The 12,420-nt window shown below is 37.1% G+C and overlaps 5 protein-coding genes across 10 annotated transcripts in view; 2 read left to right on the top strand and 3 right to left on the bottom strand.

The window, feature by feature from the left end:
- arrb2a (arrestin, beta 2a) overlaps nt 1-3,617 on the top strand; it is a 10,761-nt gene extending 7,144 nt beyond the window's left edge. Inside the window, exons 12-16 of one of the 3 annotated variants that reach the window (XM_016555265.1) lie at nt 828-911; nt 1,397-1,420; nt 2,604-2,680; nt 2,796-2,850; nt 2,952-3,617. In XM_016555265.1, the coding sequence (XP_016410751.1) occupies nt 828-911; nt 1,397-1,420; nt 2,604-2,680; nt 2,796-2,850; nt 2,952-3,036 (325 nt within the window). In that variant the 3' untranslated portion in view covers nt 3,037-3,617. Of the gene's footprint in view, nt 1-827; nt 912-1,396; nt 1,421-2,603; nt 2,681-2,795; nt 2,851-2,948 lie in introns of all 3 variants that reach the window. The other 2 variants (XM_016555264.1, XM_016555266.1) reach the window with 2 other exon arrangements.
- A 52-nt stretch (nt 3,618-3,669) lies between these two features.
- LOC107742346 (autophagy-related protein 16-1-like) lies at nt 3,670-5,727 on the bottom strand. Its single transcript, XM_016555270.1, has 6 exons — nt 5,488-5,727; nt 5,353-5,416; nt 5,112-5,199; nt 4,366-4,439; nt 4,024-4,275; nt 3,670-3,937 (listed from the first exon to the last, which is right to left on the bottom strand). Exons 1-6 carry the CDS (start codon nt 5,573-5,575, stop codon nt 3,847-3,849), a joined length of 657 nt encoding a protein of 218 aa, XP_016410756.1. The 5' UTR covers nt 5,576-5,727; the 3' UTR covers nt 3,670-3,846.
- Nucleotides 5,728-5,832: 105 nt separating this feature from the next.
- LOC107742348 (mediator of RNA polymerase II transcription subunit 11-like) lies at nt 5,833-10,304 on the top strand. 2 transcript variants are annotated; one of them, XM_016555273.1, is made up of 4 exons: nt 5,833-5,909; nt 8,381-8,462; nt 9,165-9,295; nt 9,697-10,304. In XM_016555273.1, the coding sequence occupies exons 1-4, from the start codon at nt 5,904-5,906 to the stop codon at nt 9,838-9,840; spliced, it is 363 nt and encodes a 120-aa protein (XP_016410759.1). In that variant the 5' UTR covers nt 5,833-5,903; the 3' UTR covers nt 9,841-10,304. The 2 variants fall into 2 exon arrangements, with proteins under 2 accessions (XP_016410759.1, XP_016410758.1); XM_016555272.1 differs by lacking the exon at nt 5,833-5,909 and adding an exon at nt 8,103-8,193.
- On the bottom strand, nt 5,962-9,683 carry LOC107742345 (autophagy-related protein 16-1-like). Of its 2 annotated transcripts, none has more exons than XM_016555268.1 (7): nt 9,633-9,683; nt 7,772-7,862; nt 7,637-7,700; nt 7,396-7,483; nt 6,650-6,723; nt 6,308-6,559; nt 5,962-6,221 (listed from the first exon to the last, which is right to left on the bottom strand). In XM_016555268.1, exons 2-7 carry the CDS (start codon nt 7,857-7,859, stop codon nt 6,131-6,133), a joined length of 657 nt encoding a protein of 218 aa, XP_016410754.1. In that variant the 5' UTR covers nt 7,860-7,862; nt 9,633-9,683; the 3' UTR covers nt 5,962-6,130. The 2 variants fall into 2 exon arrangements, with proteins under 2 accessions (XP_016410754.1, XP_016410753.1); XM_016555267.1 differs by lacking the exon at nt 9,633-9,683 and adding an exon at nt 8,562-8,616.
- Nucleotides 10,305-10,441: 137 nt separating the features above from the next.
- LOC107742349 (ribonuclease kappa-B-like) lies at nt 10,442-12,413 on the bottom strand. 2 transcript variants are annotated; one of them, XR_001640302.1, is made up of 4 exons: nt 12,224-12,413; nt 11,723-11,805; nt 10,861-11,062; nt 10,442-10,821 (listed from the first exon to the last, which is right to left on the bottom strand). XR_001640302.1 is itself a non-coding variant. In XM_016555274.1 (3 exons), exons 1-3 carry the CDS (start codon nt 12,299-12,301, stop codon nt 10,918-10,920), a joined length of 306 nt encoding a protein of 101 aa, XP_016410760.1. In that variant the 5' UTR covers nt 12,302-12,413; the 3' UTR covers nt 10,442-10,917. The 2 variants fall into 2 exon arrangements, 1 of the variants encoding a protein (XP_016410760.1); XM_016555274.1 differs by having other exon boundaries at nt 10,442-11,062.
- Between the last annotated feature and the right edge of the window lie 7 nt (nt 12,414-12,420).

The following is a 12,420-nucleotide window of genomic DNA, read 5'->3' as shown; positions in this document are numbered from 1 at the left end:
TGCAATGATTTGTATCGTGAAAAGCGCTGTACAAATAAACTTGACTTGACTTGACTATTTGTGACGTGCTGACACACATTTCAAATGGTTTTCAACGGTCGTTTGATCGCGTCCAGTGTAGGCAGACTTTAGCTGTTGTAGACACGGTGTTACTCACCTATTGAGAAGAAACAAAGCAACCTCGGCGTCCGATCGCAGGCCTCCGCTCCTTGAGTTCTCTCCAGCGCTGGAAAGCTGATCCGATATTTACACGGGTCCTACTTCTTGCCTTATCGTTCCGCAGACGTTTTCCTCTTTTGTTTTTAATCCGCCATCTCTATCTTTCTGTCGCTCGGCTCGGCTAATGTCCGTCCCATGCACTGAACGCGCTCTCCTCCACATCATGAGTAGACACACCCCTTATTGCTGATTGGCTACAAGTTTGTTTTGCGATTCGGCCCGAATCAGTTTTTGAAAAATCACTTACTCTGCCTTTAATGTTTTGGTGGAAACCATGATACATGAAAGTTCAAAAGAACAGCATTTATTTGAAATGGATTTGTAACATTATTAATGTCTTTACTGTCACTTTTGATCAATTTAATGCATCTTTGCTGAATGCTGAATAGGAAAAGGAAAAAAACGTACTAACTCCAAACTTTTGAGTGGTAGTGTACAATCAAAAACGGTCTTGCGCATGATTCATCAGTCCGTGGTTTACCATTGGTGCCAAAAGCAGTTGATTTCCCTGTTTCACAGTGTGATACATTGCAGAAGTTTTGTGTTGACCTTAATTTTTTGAAGATAAAGAGAGAATTTAAGGATTCTGTTTGTGTGTTTGACTGCAGCGTGAAGGATGTGAGTAATAAGGAAGTTCTGGGTGTCCTGGTGTCATATCGGGTTAAAGTCAAACTGGTGGTCTCCCGTGGAGGGTGAGTCATGTGTTCTGTCCCACCTGCTTCCTCTCTACAGTCACACACTGGGGAACAGTTTTGATTGTTCCGTAACAGTCCACAAATATTAAGGACCGCTAGATGTTGGCGTTGGTTTAGAAATAATAATTAATGAGATTTAATGTCACAAGTGATTTATTGTGTGTTGTTTTGCACAAGATTGATGGTATGATTCAATTCTCTGTGGATATTAACAATAGTGAACTAGTCGGTTTTTGCGGTTGACCGTGCTTGATCTTTTTTCGGTTTGATATTTTCAGTGGTGGTGCTATAGTTAGTGTGCTGTGCTTTAGCTGTTAAAACTTTTGCAGGATGCTGTGAGCCTTGTGTTTTATATTCCCTCCCTGAACCCTCGCCTCTCTGTGCTGCTTCGTTCTGGTTATCAGAACATTTTGTCATTCTCCCATTGTTTTATGTCTCTTTTTCTGTCTGTTTCCTTCCCCTCCATCTGTCTGTTGCGTCAGGCTTTTAAGCAGCTTGCTGGAGAGGTAAATACATTCATTGTGCATGGTGTTTTGCTGTAGTGTCTCTAGGTCTGCCATGAAAAGGAGATCTGCATGCTGTTCAAAGCTCTGCTCAACTTTACCCTGATGTTTATCTGATGTCTGATATTCATAGTGTTAGAGCACTAACCTTAACACACATGAAGCCGCATGTATAGATGAATCTCACTAAGAAATGTCTAGTTCATATTTGTATCTCTAAATCCAAAGAAAGACATTTTATAATGTAAATAATGCCTATGTTTTGGGCCTATTTATTACACTGGGGAAAATCATCCTGTATAGATTTTTTTAAATATATATATTAAAATAATTTAAGTAAAACAAATACTACTAGAATGATGTATACTTTCAGTTGTACTTTACAAATTTATTAAAAAAATTAATTACATATATTTTTTAAATAATGAAACCTTTTTCACATGATGAAACCAGCTGAATCGTTAAGCTTGGCAAATGATGATGGTCAGATTATATATGTTTTTGAAAGCCTTCATATGTATATTTATTCCTTTACAAAGACAGTTATGAGTTATTTTAAACATGATCTTTTATTTTCAGTAATAATATATAAAAACATGGTAAAAAATGAATCAAAATGTTACAGTGAGACTCTTAACAATGGAAGTGAATGGGGCTTAATTGTGATGAACATGTCAGAATCCCAAAAAATTTTAATAGTTCTACAGTAGTTTTTCTGGTAACACTTTACAATAAGGTTCTGTTAGTTAATGTATTAACTAACATGAACAAACAATGAACAATACATTTATTACAGTATTTATTAATCTCTGATAATGTGAAATTACAGTCGTTCATTGTTAGTTCATGTTAATTCACAGTGCATTAACTAATGTAAGTAAAAATATATATTGTGAAATATTACTGAAATACAATTTAAAATAACTGTTTTCTATTTTTATATATTTTGCTGAATTTTCAGCAGCCATTGCTTCAGTGTCACATGATCCTTCAGAAATCATTTTTATATGCTGATTTGCTTATTCTGTGATAAATAGAAAGTTCAAAAGGAGAGCAATATTGTTTTGATTTTGAAATATGGGCTAATCAGTTCGTGAGAGATTCATCCTCTTATAAGCTCTTGCACACCTCAAGTATTTCAAATGATGGCAGTGCTGGTTTTGTGCTGTTTTTCTCTTTCATTCAGGGACGTCTCAGTAGAACTGCCTTTTGTCTTAATGCATCCAAAACCCACAGATTCCACCCTTTCACATTCAACCTCAGGTTTGTGCCGAGAAATTACTAAACACAAAACACCTAATTAATTGCACTAAATAGGCTGCATGGAACTGTGGCAGGACCTCCTTTATTAAGTTGCTGTTACTTTTTTGTTCAACAGCTGCTCCAGTGTTGGATCCACCAATTGACACCAACTTGATAGAGTTTGACACAAAGCAAGAGATTTTAAAAAAAATATATAAACATTAAGCATAATGATCATGTATCTCCCTTGTTTTAAGCTTTGTTTTTTCTATGTTACTCTTTCTAACAGCAGTTTCACCCCAGATGACGACATTGTATTCGAGGACTTTGCTCGCTTGCGGTTAAAAGGAATAATCGACAAGGAAGAGGACTGCTGAATTTATCATCTCATTCATCAAGAACAAAGCGCTTCTCATTAAATTGTGCATCTCATCTCCTCAAGGGTGTAACAATGAAACAATTCTCATCTCATTACGAAAGAAGCAGTATTGGGATATTTTACTGAAAACTGGAGAAACTTAAAAGACTAATTAATATGCATATGAAAAGGTAATGAAGGAGGGGATTCCAGGGAATTTCATATGTTTTTGCATAGGCATGTAAAATTATATCTCTGAAATTGTGCCAGCTCTTATGTTATGAACAGCAAAATGGTGAGATTTGCTCCATATTTATTCCTTTACAAAGATGGTCATGAATTTTCATGTGATCTATATACAGTATGGACAGATGGATGGTTTCATTGACATGGGCTGTGCATGTTTCTCAGTGCTGCTGTGAGGATCATGTGTGATTGAGCACAGGATGTTAATATATGAAAGTGCTGCTTTTAATTTGTTGGACTGCTGCATTGGTTAAAAAAAAGAAAAGTAAATATATAGAGATTTAACATCCTTCAAGAGAAAGGAAATTTGTCGTGTTATTACAATTTTCATAAATACAGGATACACTGTTTGCCATTTAATTTTTTATTTTAAAACTGAATTTATTTAATTTTTAAAAATAAAACTAATAGAAATACAACATGGCTGTGTTACTGTGTTATTAAATATGGATATTAAGAATAAGCTTTATTACTAACCTCTGAGGTTTTTTGTAAAATAATCTCCAAAAGCATAGAAAAATAGCCAACAACATAAAATGCACATTCATAGATAAGCAAGTCTTAAGAAGCGGCGCGTTGAGTTTTAGACTGTCGGGTTGATTTCTGAGCTGCTGTTGGCTGCACGAGATCTGACACGAGACCGCTTCTTCAGTCGACCTGCCAAACATTGCCACCTAGTGGACGATAAATGAATTGCAAACCATTGATGTGCAAAGTCATTGAAGAAACCATAATAAAATATTAATAGAATTACATTAACCTTTCTTGTATTGCATTGTACTTATTAATCCTCTCAGCCTCCTCTTTCTTCTCCTCTAACCAGCGGTCGAGGAGCTGCTCGTTCTGGAGGTTTGCGGCAGTCAGCTCCTCTCTGAGTGAGCTGTGCTCCAGTCTCAGTGCTGTCAGTTCCTTAGATTGACACTCAAGCTGATACTCGTATTCCTCCAGATTGGCCTTCAGACAGAAAGCCCCCTGGGCCAATACAACCGCTTCGGTCCTGTAGCGGGCAACTCTATGGCAGGAAGACATAGAGGCCTATTAGTACTGCTTGTCTTGATGATTTTGTCATCTTTTTCAAGATGTAACTGGCTGTTCGACCTACTGTGAGTGACAGTATTGTAACTCTGCCTCCTTCAGGTATATATTGCTGGTTAGATCTGAGATTTTCTGCTTGAGCTAGAAAAAACAGAAGAGGAAGGATATTCCATCGTTAGTAGTAGTGATAAGACTATGGAAACTGTGATACATTGTTTCAGGATTCTTTGATGAATAATGTTCAAAAGAACAGAATTTATTTGAAAATAGAAGTATTTTGTCACCTTATAAATGTCTTTACTGTCAGTTTTGATCAATTTAATGCGTCCTTGTTGAATAAAAGTATTATTTTTAAACCTTTTTTTCCAAACATTGAATTTTTTCCAAAAATATTAGGCAAACCAACTATTTTCAACATTGACAATACTAAGAAAGTACATTTTTACAGAGCAGCAAATCATTAGAATGAATTCTGAAGGATCATGTGACACTGAAGACTGGAGTAAAATATATTCAAATGTAAAACAGTCATTTTAACTGTAATATTTCACAGTATCACTGTACTTTACTGTATTTGTGATCAAATGAATGCAGACTTGATAAGCATTAGAGACTTATTTCAAAAACATTGAAAAAGCTAAATTATAAAGTAAAAACTAATTTCATATAAATTAAGCATAACCGAAACCTTAATTAAATGTACAAATGACAAAGTTATGCACAAAATCCCAAGATCTGGTGGGAAATAAAATATTAGTTACTGCAATAAGGCAGTTTATTACCGATGTTTATTGTTCTGAATATTACTCTCACCTGTTGATTAAGAAATTCCAGCTCATTGACTCTCAAAGAAAGGGTGCCGCCTTCATCTGGGCATCTGGAGCTTCCATTTTCTTTGGAACTGAGGAAAATATGACAACAAACAAAACACAATAAATTGAAATGTATGGCAAGTGCATATACCAGGTTATATGCATAATCTATTCTAATCCATTCCAATAAGTCAAGAAATCAAATCAGTACTAGAATAGATGTCAGGTACTGTTTGTCTTACCTGCATGTGTCCATGTCTTGCCAGAGTTTCATGTGAAAGGCCAGCATCTCCTCTAGCCTGGACACTGTCAGAGCATCCAGCCATTACTGAAGCAATACTGATAGCTTGTGTCTGTACATTTGTAATGAAACTCACCCTTGTCAAAAAGGCCAGAGAAAGGATCTCTCTGCCTACAGTCTCTGAGAAACAGCTCTGCCCGCACGTGACTCTTCCAGGACTCCATGGTCTGTGGTGGAGCATTCACAATTCACATTACAATTCACCTATTTTACACTCTTATTCAATGTATTATTACAGCGTTTTCACTTTAAATATTACGGGCGGTCCCAGATAACTAATTTCTGTTGCTCTGTTGCAGATTTTCTCTAGACGTGGCGCGAATGGCTTTAATTACTAGTCAAACATAACCCATGTTTTGTTTCCACCAATGCAGTCAAGTAGTCAACAGGGCTCGCGTTCTATTAATTTGTTCCGCTGCGGCTTCCGTAGTTCGCTGAGAGCGCTTTGTGTACTAGGCTACTGAGTATCTCGTCAAGTTTAGCCTACAGTGAATGAATGTAAGTAGCCTTAAAATTACCTATTAAACATGGAAAATAAAACTAATAGAAATACAACATGGCTGTGTTACTGTGTTATTAAATATGGATATTAAGAATAAGCTTTATTACTAACCTCTGAGGTTTTTTGTAAAATAATCTCCAAAAGCATAGAAAAATAGCCAACAACATAAAATGCACATTCATAGATAAGCAAGTCTTAAGAAGCGGCGCGTTGAGTTTTAGACTGTCGGGTTGATTTCTGAGCTGCTGTTGGCTGCACGAGATCTGACACGAGACCGCTTCTTCAGTCGACCTGCCAAACATTGCCACCTAGTGGACGATAAATGAATTGCAAACCATTGATGTGCAAAGTCATTGAAGAAACCATAATAAAATATTAATAGAATTACATTAACCTTTCTTGTATTGCATTGTACTTATTAATCCTCTCAGCCTCCTCTTTCTTCTCCTCTAACCAGCGGTCGAGGAGCTGCTCGTTCTGGAGGTTTGCGGCAGTCAGCTCCTCTCTGAGTGAGCTGTGCTCCAGTCTCAGTGCTGTCAGTTCCTTAGATTGACACTCAAGCTGATACTCGTATTCCGCCAGATTGGCCTTCAGACAGAAAGCCCCCTGGGCCAATACAACCGCTTCGGTCCTGTAGCGGGCAACTCTATGGCAGGAAGACATAGAGGCCTATTAGTACTGCTTGTCTTGATGATTTTGTCATCTTTTTCAAGATGTAACTGGCTGTTCGACCTACTGTGAGTGACAGTATTGTAACTCTGCCTCCTTCAGGTATATATTGCTGGTTAGATCTGAGATTTTCTGCTTGAGCTAGAAAAAACAGAAGAGGAAGGATATTCCATCGTTAGTAGTAGTGATAAGACTATGGAAACTGTGATACATTGTTTCAGGATTCTTTGATGAATAATGTTCAAAAGAACAGAATTTATTTGAAAATAGAAGTATTTTGTCACCTTATAAATGTCTTTACTGTCAGTTTTGATCAATTTAATGCGTCCTTGTTGAATAAAAGTATTATTTTTAAACCTTTTTTTCCAAACATTGAATTTTTTCCAAAAATATTAGGCAAACCAACTATTTTCAACATTGACAATACTAAGAAAGTACATTTTTACAGAGCAGCAAATCATTAGAATGAATTCTGAAGGATCATGTGACACTGAAGACTGGAGTAAAATATATTCAAATGTAAAACAGTCATTTTAACTGTAATATTTCACAGTATCACTGTACTTTACTGTATTTGTGATCAAATGAATGCAGACTTGATAAGCATTAGAGACTTATTTCAAAAACATTGAAAAAGCTAAATTATAAAGTAAAAACTAATTTCATATAAATTAAGCATAACCGAAACCTTAATTAAATGTACAAATGACAAAGTTATGCACAAAATCCCAAGATCTGGTGGGAAATAAAATATTAGTTACTGCAATAAGGCAGTTTATTACCGATGTTTATTGTTCTGAATATTACTCTCACCTGTTGATTAAGAAATTCCAGCTCATTGACTCTCAAAGAAAGGGTGCCGCCTTCATCTGGGCATCTGGAGCTTCCATTTTCTTTGGAACTGAGGAAAATATGACAACAAACAAAACACAATAAATTGAAATGTATGGCAAGTGCATATACCAGGTTATATGCATAATCTATTCTAATCCATTCCAATAAATCAAGAAATCAAATCAGTACTAGAATAGATGTCAGGTACTGTTTGTCTTACCTGCATGTGTCCATGTCTTGCCAGAGTTTCATGTGAAAGGCCAGCATCTCCTCTAGCCTGGACACTGTCAGAGCATCCAGCCATTACTGAAGCAATACTGATAGCTTGTGTCTGTACATTTGTAATGAAACTCACCCTTGTCAAAAAGGCCAGAGAAAGGATCTCTCTGCCTACAGTCTCTGAGAAACAGCTCTGCCCGCACGTGACTCTTCCAGGACTCCATGGTCTGTGGTGGAGCATTCACAATTCACATTACAATTCACCTATTTTACACTCTTATTCAATGTATTATTACAGCGTTTTCACTTTAAATATTACGGGCGGTCCCAGATAACTAATTTCTGTTGCTCTGTTGCAGATTTTCTCTAGACGTGGCGCGAATGGCTTTAATTACTAGTCAAACATAACCCATGTTTTGTTTCCACCAATGCAGTCAAGTAGTCAACAGGGCTCGCGTTCTATTAATTTGTTCCGCTGCGGCTTCCGTAGTTCGCTGAGAGCGCTTTGTGTACTAGGCTACTGAGTATCTCGTCAAGTTTAGCCTACAGTGAATGAATGTAAGTAGCCTTAAAATTACCTATTAAACATGGATTTCTGAGGTGCTTTTTTTAATATTTAAGTAAATAGACACTCGTTGTGTAGCTAACGTGTGCGTTTGTTTTTTTCTGCTGTTGTTGCTCATTCTGTATGTCTGAGTTGAGCGCTCGTCTTTCGTCTTCTGTTTTCTCTTTTTCTGTAACTTAGGCTGTGTTCGCAATGGCGAATGACAGGCTGAGAGCGTTAGAAGATGTGGAGAAGGAGATTGCTTTAGTGCTGCAGAGCGCAGGTTTGTCACTTCATAAATGTATGCATGGGTTTAATTTCAGTAATGTTTAATATTAATTCAGACACTCATATTCGGGGATTTGGATTCTGATTGCATTACCTTATAAACCCTGACGTAATCGTATAAAATATGATAAAACGTACAGAACTGACGTCCCTGCCGACAAAAAGAAGCTTAAAATAGTTTGTTGCTTATGTCCTAGAATAGCCAAGCTTGTATTAGCTGGTCGTACTAGGAAAAGCCTGTAAACCAGGGGTCACCAGACTCGATCCTGGAGGGATCCTGCAGAGTTTAGCTCCAACTCTAATAAACACACCTGAATCAGCTAATCAAGCTCTTACTAGGGATACTTGAAGCTTCCAGGCAGGTGTGTTGAGGCAAAATGCACCAGTCAGTTAGGTTGCCAACCGCCAATAAACACCAAAAAAGAAAAAGAAGAAGTGTTGAGGCAAGTTAGAGCGAAACTTTGCAGGACACCGGCCCTCCAGGACCAAGTTTGGTGGCCCCTGCAGTAAACAGACCATCTGGGCCAGACCGGGAGACCAACAAACCAGCTTATTGATGTTGTTTTATTTTAAATTAAGGGTTTTGTAATTGACATTACAAAATATACATATTTAAACCTCATCTACAGTGATAATATTTAGCATTTTTTATGTTTATTCAAGTAGACAAATTGAATAGTAACAATCTGTCTTTCAGGAACGATCGTTCTGGAGCTTTCTAAAGAGAAGGCCAATGCCAGTTTATTAGACCGACAGCTGAACCAGTTCCAGACCTCCATCAATAGAGTTGAGAGTGAACTGAGTGCACAGATCCGATATCTGACACAGGTGTGTATGTGTGTTCACATCTATCTATCTATCTAACTATTGCAGGGGTGGCGAACGTCAGTCCTGGAGAGCCGCAGCCCTGCAGAGTTTTGCTTCAACCCTAATCAAACACACCTGAACAAGCTAATCAAGGTCTGAACGGTTACTAGGAAGCTACAGGCAGGTGAGTTTTAATTAGGGTTGGAGCTGAACTCTGCAGGGCTGCGGCTCTCCAGGACGGCTCTCTCAGGTTCGCCACCCCTGAACTATTGTCATTCAATCTGTCGATCATTTTATCAATCTATCTATGCTGTATATATGTATAAAACATAGAATTGGAGGAAACCATTGACTATACCTCTGTGATGTGATGGACTAACTTCCTCCTTTTTTCTTTCTCTCATCCTTTGTTTTGAGTAAAGGTGGCAACAGGTCAGCCTCATGAGGGATCGACATACTCGGCCAGAAAGGACTGTCAGATGGCCCTAAACCGGTCAGAGTATGCCCGCGTCAAACTGGGAGAGCTGGGACGCACCTGTGAGATAATGCTTGACCCACAGACGTAAAGACATATTAAATGGACTGTTGCTTTGTAATATCTGCCAGCTGACTTCATAAGTATCCACGTGCATCAAAACCTTTATGAATACCGTCTACAAGCCAACAACACTTTTTATTCTTCATATTCTAAGGAAATTCTCTTTGACAAACCCAGTGATTTGCTTACAATATCACTAAAGGTTTTTGAGAAGTCTTATTGAGAATTGTTACATGTTTTCTGATTTTCTGTTATCCCTTTTTTTAATAGGTTTGACAAAAGAACAATAAAATATATTTTTTTCACTAGTATTTTATTGAAGGGAACATAAGACTCTCAATTCACATTTGTTGTGTTGTTCATCACAGTTGTGTTAATATCAAGTATACAGCACAAGGGTTGCAGGGTGTACTTCAATAAAATAACAGACATTTATATTACCACACAAACATTTAAACATCGAAATAAAAAAAAAGTCAAACATTCACACATTCTACATCAGTGTTTCTCAACCCTGGTCCTGGGCGCCCCCCAGCACTGAACATTTTGTGCGTCTCCCTAATCAAACACACCTGATTCAACTCATTAGCTCATTAAAAGAAACTCCAGGACCTGAAATGGGTGTCAGATAAGGGAGACATACAAAATGTGCAGTGTTGGGGGGCGCTCAGGACCAGGGTTGAGAAACACTGTTCTACATGAACACCAGCTACTATCATATGGACTCATAGTGTTTTATAGTGTCTTTTAGGTTCATCAGAAGACAACTGTTAAAGTAAAGACTTTCTGCTTGTTTTGTTTATTTATATCATAGGGAATGTGGAGCCAAAGATCTGCATATTTCTGGAAAATATAATACATAGCATGCATATATATATGCACACCGCATGTATCTGTGCATATGTACCGTTTTTCATGATTATTTCACTTTGTATTCGTTACACTATCAATATATCTTGTGTTTAGATTTTGACCCGTAGATGAACTGCCAAATATATCCAATTCAGACAATGTAACAGAACAAACTGTCCTCCTAGATCATTGGGAAGTTTTTAAAAAATAAATAATTATGAATAATTGCTGTTGAATTTGAAATTGTTTGGGTTTATGTGACCATGTACTCCTGGCGCTTGTTAAGGCGAACCTGACAGAGAGACAATGCACCGACACCTACATAGATGGCAGCAGCAATGAAGCAGTTGATGCCAACTTGGTTGTAGAGTCCGTAAATGGTCTGCGGTGGATTCTTGCTGTTGAAGAAAAGAAAATTAACCAGTAAACATTTGCACGTATAAATGTCATATCTGTCCATTCTCATTCAATGCATGTAGTCTATTCAAAATATGAGCCCTCATTATACTTCAATTAATAAAAAAATATTCACTACCATTCAAAAGTTGGGTTTGGTAAAATGGTTTAAATGTTTTTGAAATAAGTTTCTTAGGCTCACAAAGGCTGCATTTATAGCAAAAATACGGTAAAACAGTAATATTTTGAAATATTACAATTGTACTGTTTTCTATTTGAATACATTTCAAATGTAATTTATTCCTGTGATAGCAAAGCTGAATTTTCAGCATCATTACTCCAGTCTTCAGTGTCACATGATCTTTCAGAAATCATTCTAATATGCTGATTTGCTGCTCAAGAAACATATTATTATTATCAATGTTGAAAACAGTTGTGCTGTTAAACATTTTTGTGGAAACCATGACATTTTTGCATGATGTTTGATCCAAAGAAAGTCCAAAAGAACAGCATTTATTTCAAACAATTTTTAAAACATTATAAATGCCTTTACAGTCACTTTTGATTAATTGAGTGTGTCCTTACTGAGAAAAGAGAGAGAACAAAACTTACTGACCCCAAAAAGGTAAATTATCTTAAAATATTTGATCAGATTAACTCACTCATCACGGATGTCTTCCTCAGTAAATGGAACATCTTCGATCAGCACAGCAGATTTTGCACTGAAGAAAATTCCCAACATTGACTGAAAAAAATTATAATATCGTTGTTAATATTAAGACATTAGGTGGAATTAAATATGAATAGGAACCCAATACATATCTATGAACACACACACACAAAGAAAAGAAAAGTACTTAAAAATTGTCATGTCAAAGCGGTAATGAATAGCTATGAGGCCTTTAACGTTACATCCCATTACCGTTACCCCGACACCTGCTGTTTTATTCCTCATTTCAAGTTCCTGGTATATCCTGCTGATAAATAGGTGACTGAACAGATCTATTTATGCACATTTATTATAAATGCATGCATTTTCTATCAGTGAAGATCAAAATACAGCAATATTTACTATTACTATATCGGTAAAATATTCCTGTCGTTCGGGGTGAATGCCATTAGCTACAGCTAGCAAGCAATGTCACGAAGACTATAATCCTTACCAGCATAATGACACCCCAGATGCTTAACACGATTCCACATGCGGCCAACTTGGGCCCACAGAATAAAAGCGACGGCATTTTATCCGCTTCTTCCTCTCAAAACGGGGGAAATGATTCTACATCCAGTCGGGATGACAATGTATATCGGCAGCACTCGGGTTTGTTCGACTAGCTCCGTAAGCCCATTCGACAGCGCT

This window comes from Sinocyclocheilus rhinocerous, unplaced genomic scaffold (assembly GCF_001515625.1).
Source record: "Sinocyclocheilus rhinocerous isolate Xijiao unplaced genomic scaffold, SAMN03320098_v1.1 scaffold1127, whole genome shotgun sequence".
Taxonomy (NCBI): domain Eukaryota; kingdom Metazoa; phylum Chordata; class Actinopteri; order Cypriniformes; family Cyprinidae; genus Sinocyclocheilus; species Sinocyclocheilus rhinocerous.
This window is presented reverse-complemented; position numbering and strand designations above follow the sequence as displayed.

Coding starts and splice junctions, on each gene's coding strand:
- LOC107742346 (XM_016555270.1), bottom strand. CDS start 5,575: ATGGAGTCCTGGAAGAGTCACGTGCGGGCAGAGCTGTTTCTCAGAGAC. Junction 4,440..5,111: donor TGGAATTTCTTAATCAACAG/GTGAGAGTAATA, acceptor TGTTTTTTCTAG/CTCAAGCAGAAAATCTCAGA. Junction 4,276..4,365: donor TTACAATACTGTCACTCACA/GTAGGTCGAACA, acceptor TTCCTGCCATAG/AGTTGCCCGCTACAGGACCG.
- LOC107742348 (XM_016555273.1), top strand. Junction 8,463..9,164: donor TTTAGTGCTGCAGAGCGCAG/GTTTGTCACTTC, acceptor TCTGTCTTTCAG/GAACGATCGTTCTGGAGCTT. Junction 9,296..9,696: donor AGATCCGATATCTGACACAG/GTGTGTATGTGT, acceptor TTTTGAGTAAAG/GTGGCAACAGGTCAGCCTCA.
- LOC107742345 (XM_016555268.1), bottom strand. CDS start 7,859: ATGGAGTCCTGGAAGAGTCACGTGCGGGCAGAGCTGTTTCTCAGAGAC. Junction 7,701..7,771: donor CTCTGGCCTTTTTGACAAGG/GTGAGTTTCATT, acceptor ATGCTCTGACAG/TGTCCAGGCTAGAGGAGATG. Junction 6,724..7,395: donor TGGAATTTCTTAATCAACAG/GTGAGAGTAATA, acceptor TGTTTTTTCTAG/CTCAAGCAGAAAATCTCAGA.
- LOC107742349 (XM_016555274.1), bottom strand. CDS start 12,301: ATGCCGTCGCTTTTATTCTGTGGGCCCAAGTTGGCCGCATGTGGAATC. Junction 11,806..12,223: donor TCTGGGGTGTCATTATGCTG/GTAAGGATTATA, acceptor AATTTTTTTCAG/TCAATGTTGGGAATTTTCTT. Junction 11,063..11,722: donor GAGGAAGACATCCGTGATGA/GTGAGTTAATCT, acceptor TTTCTTCAACAG/CAAGAATCCACCGCAGACCA.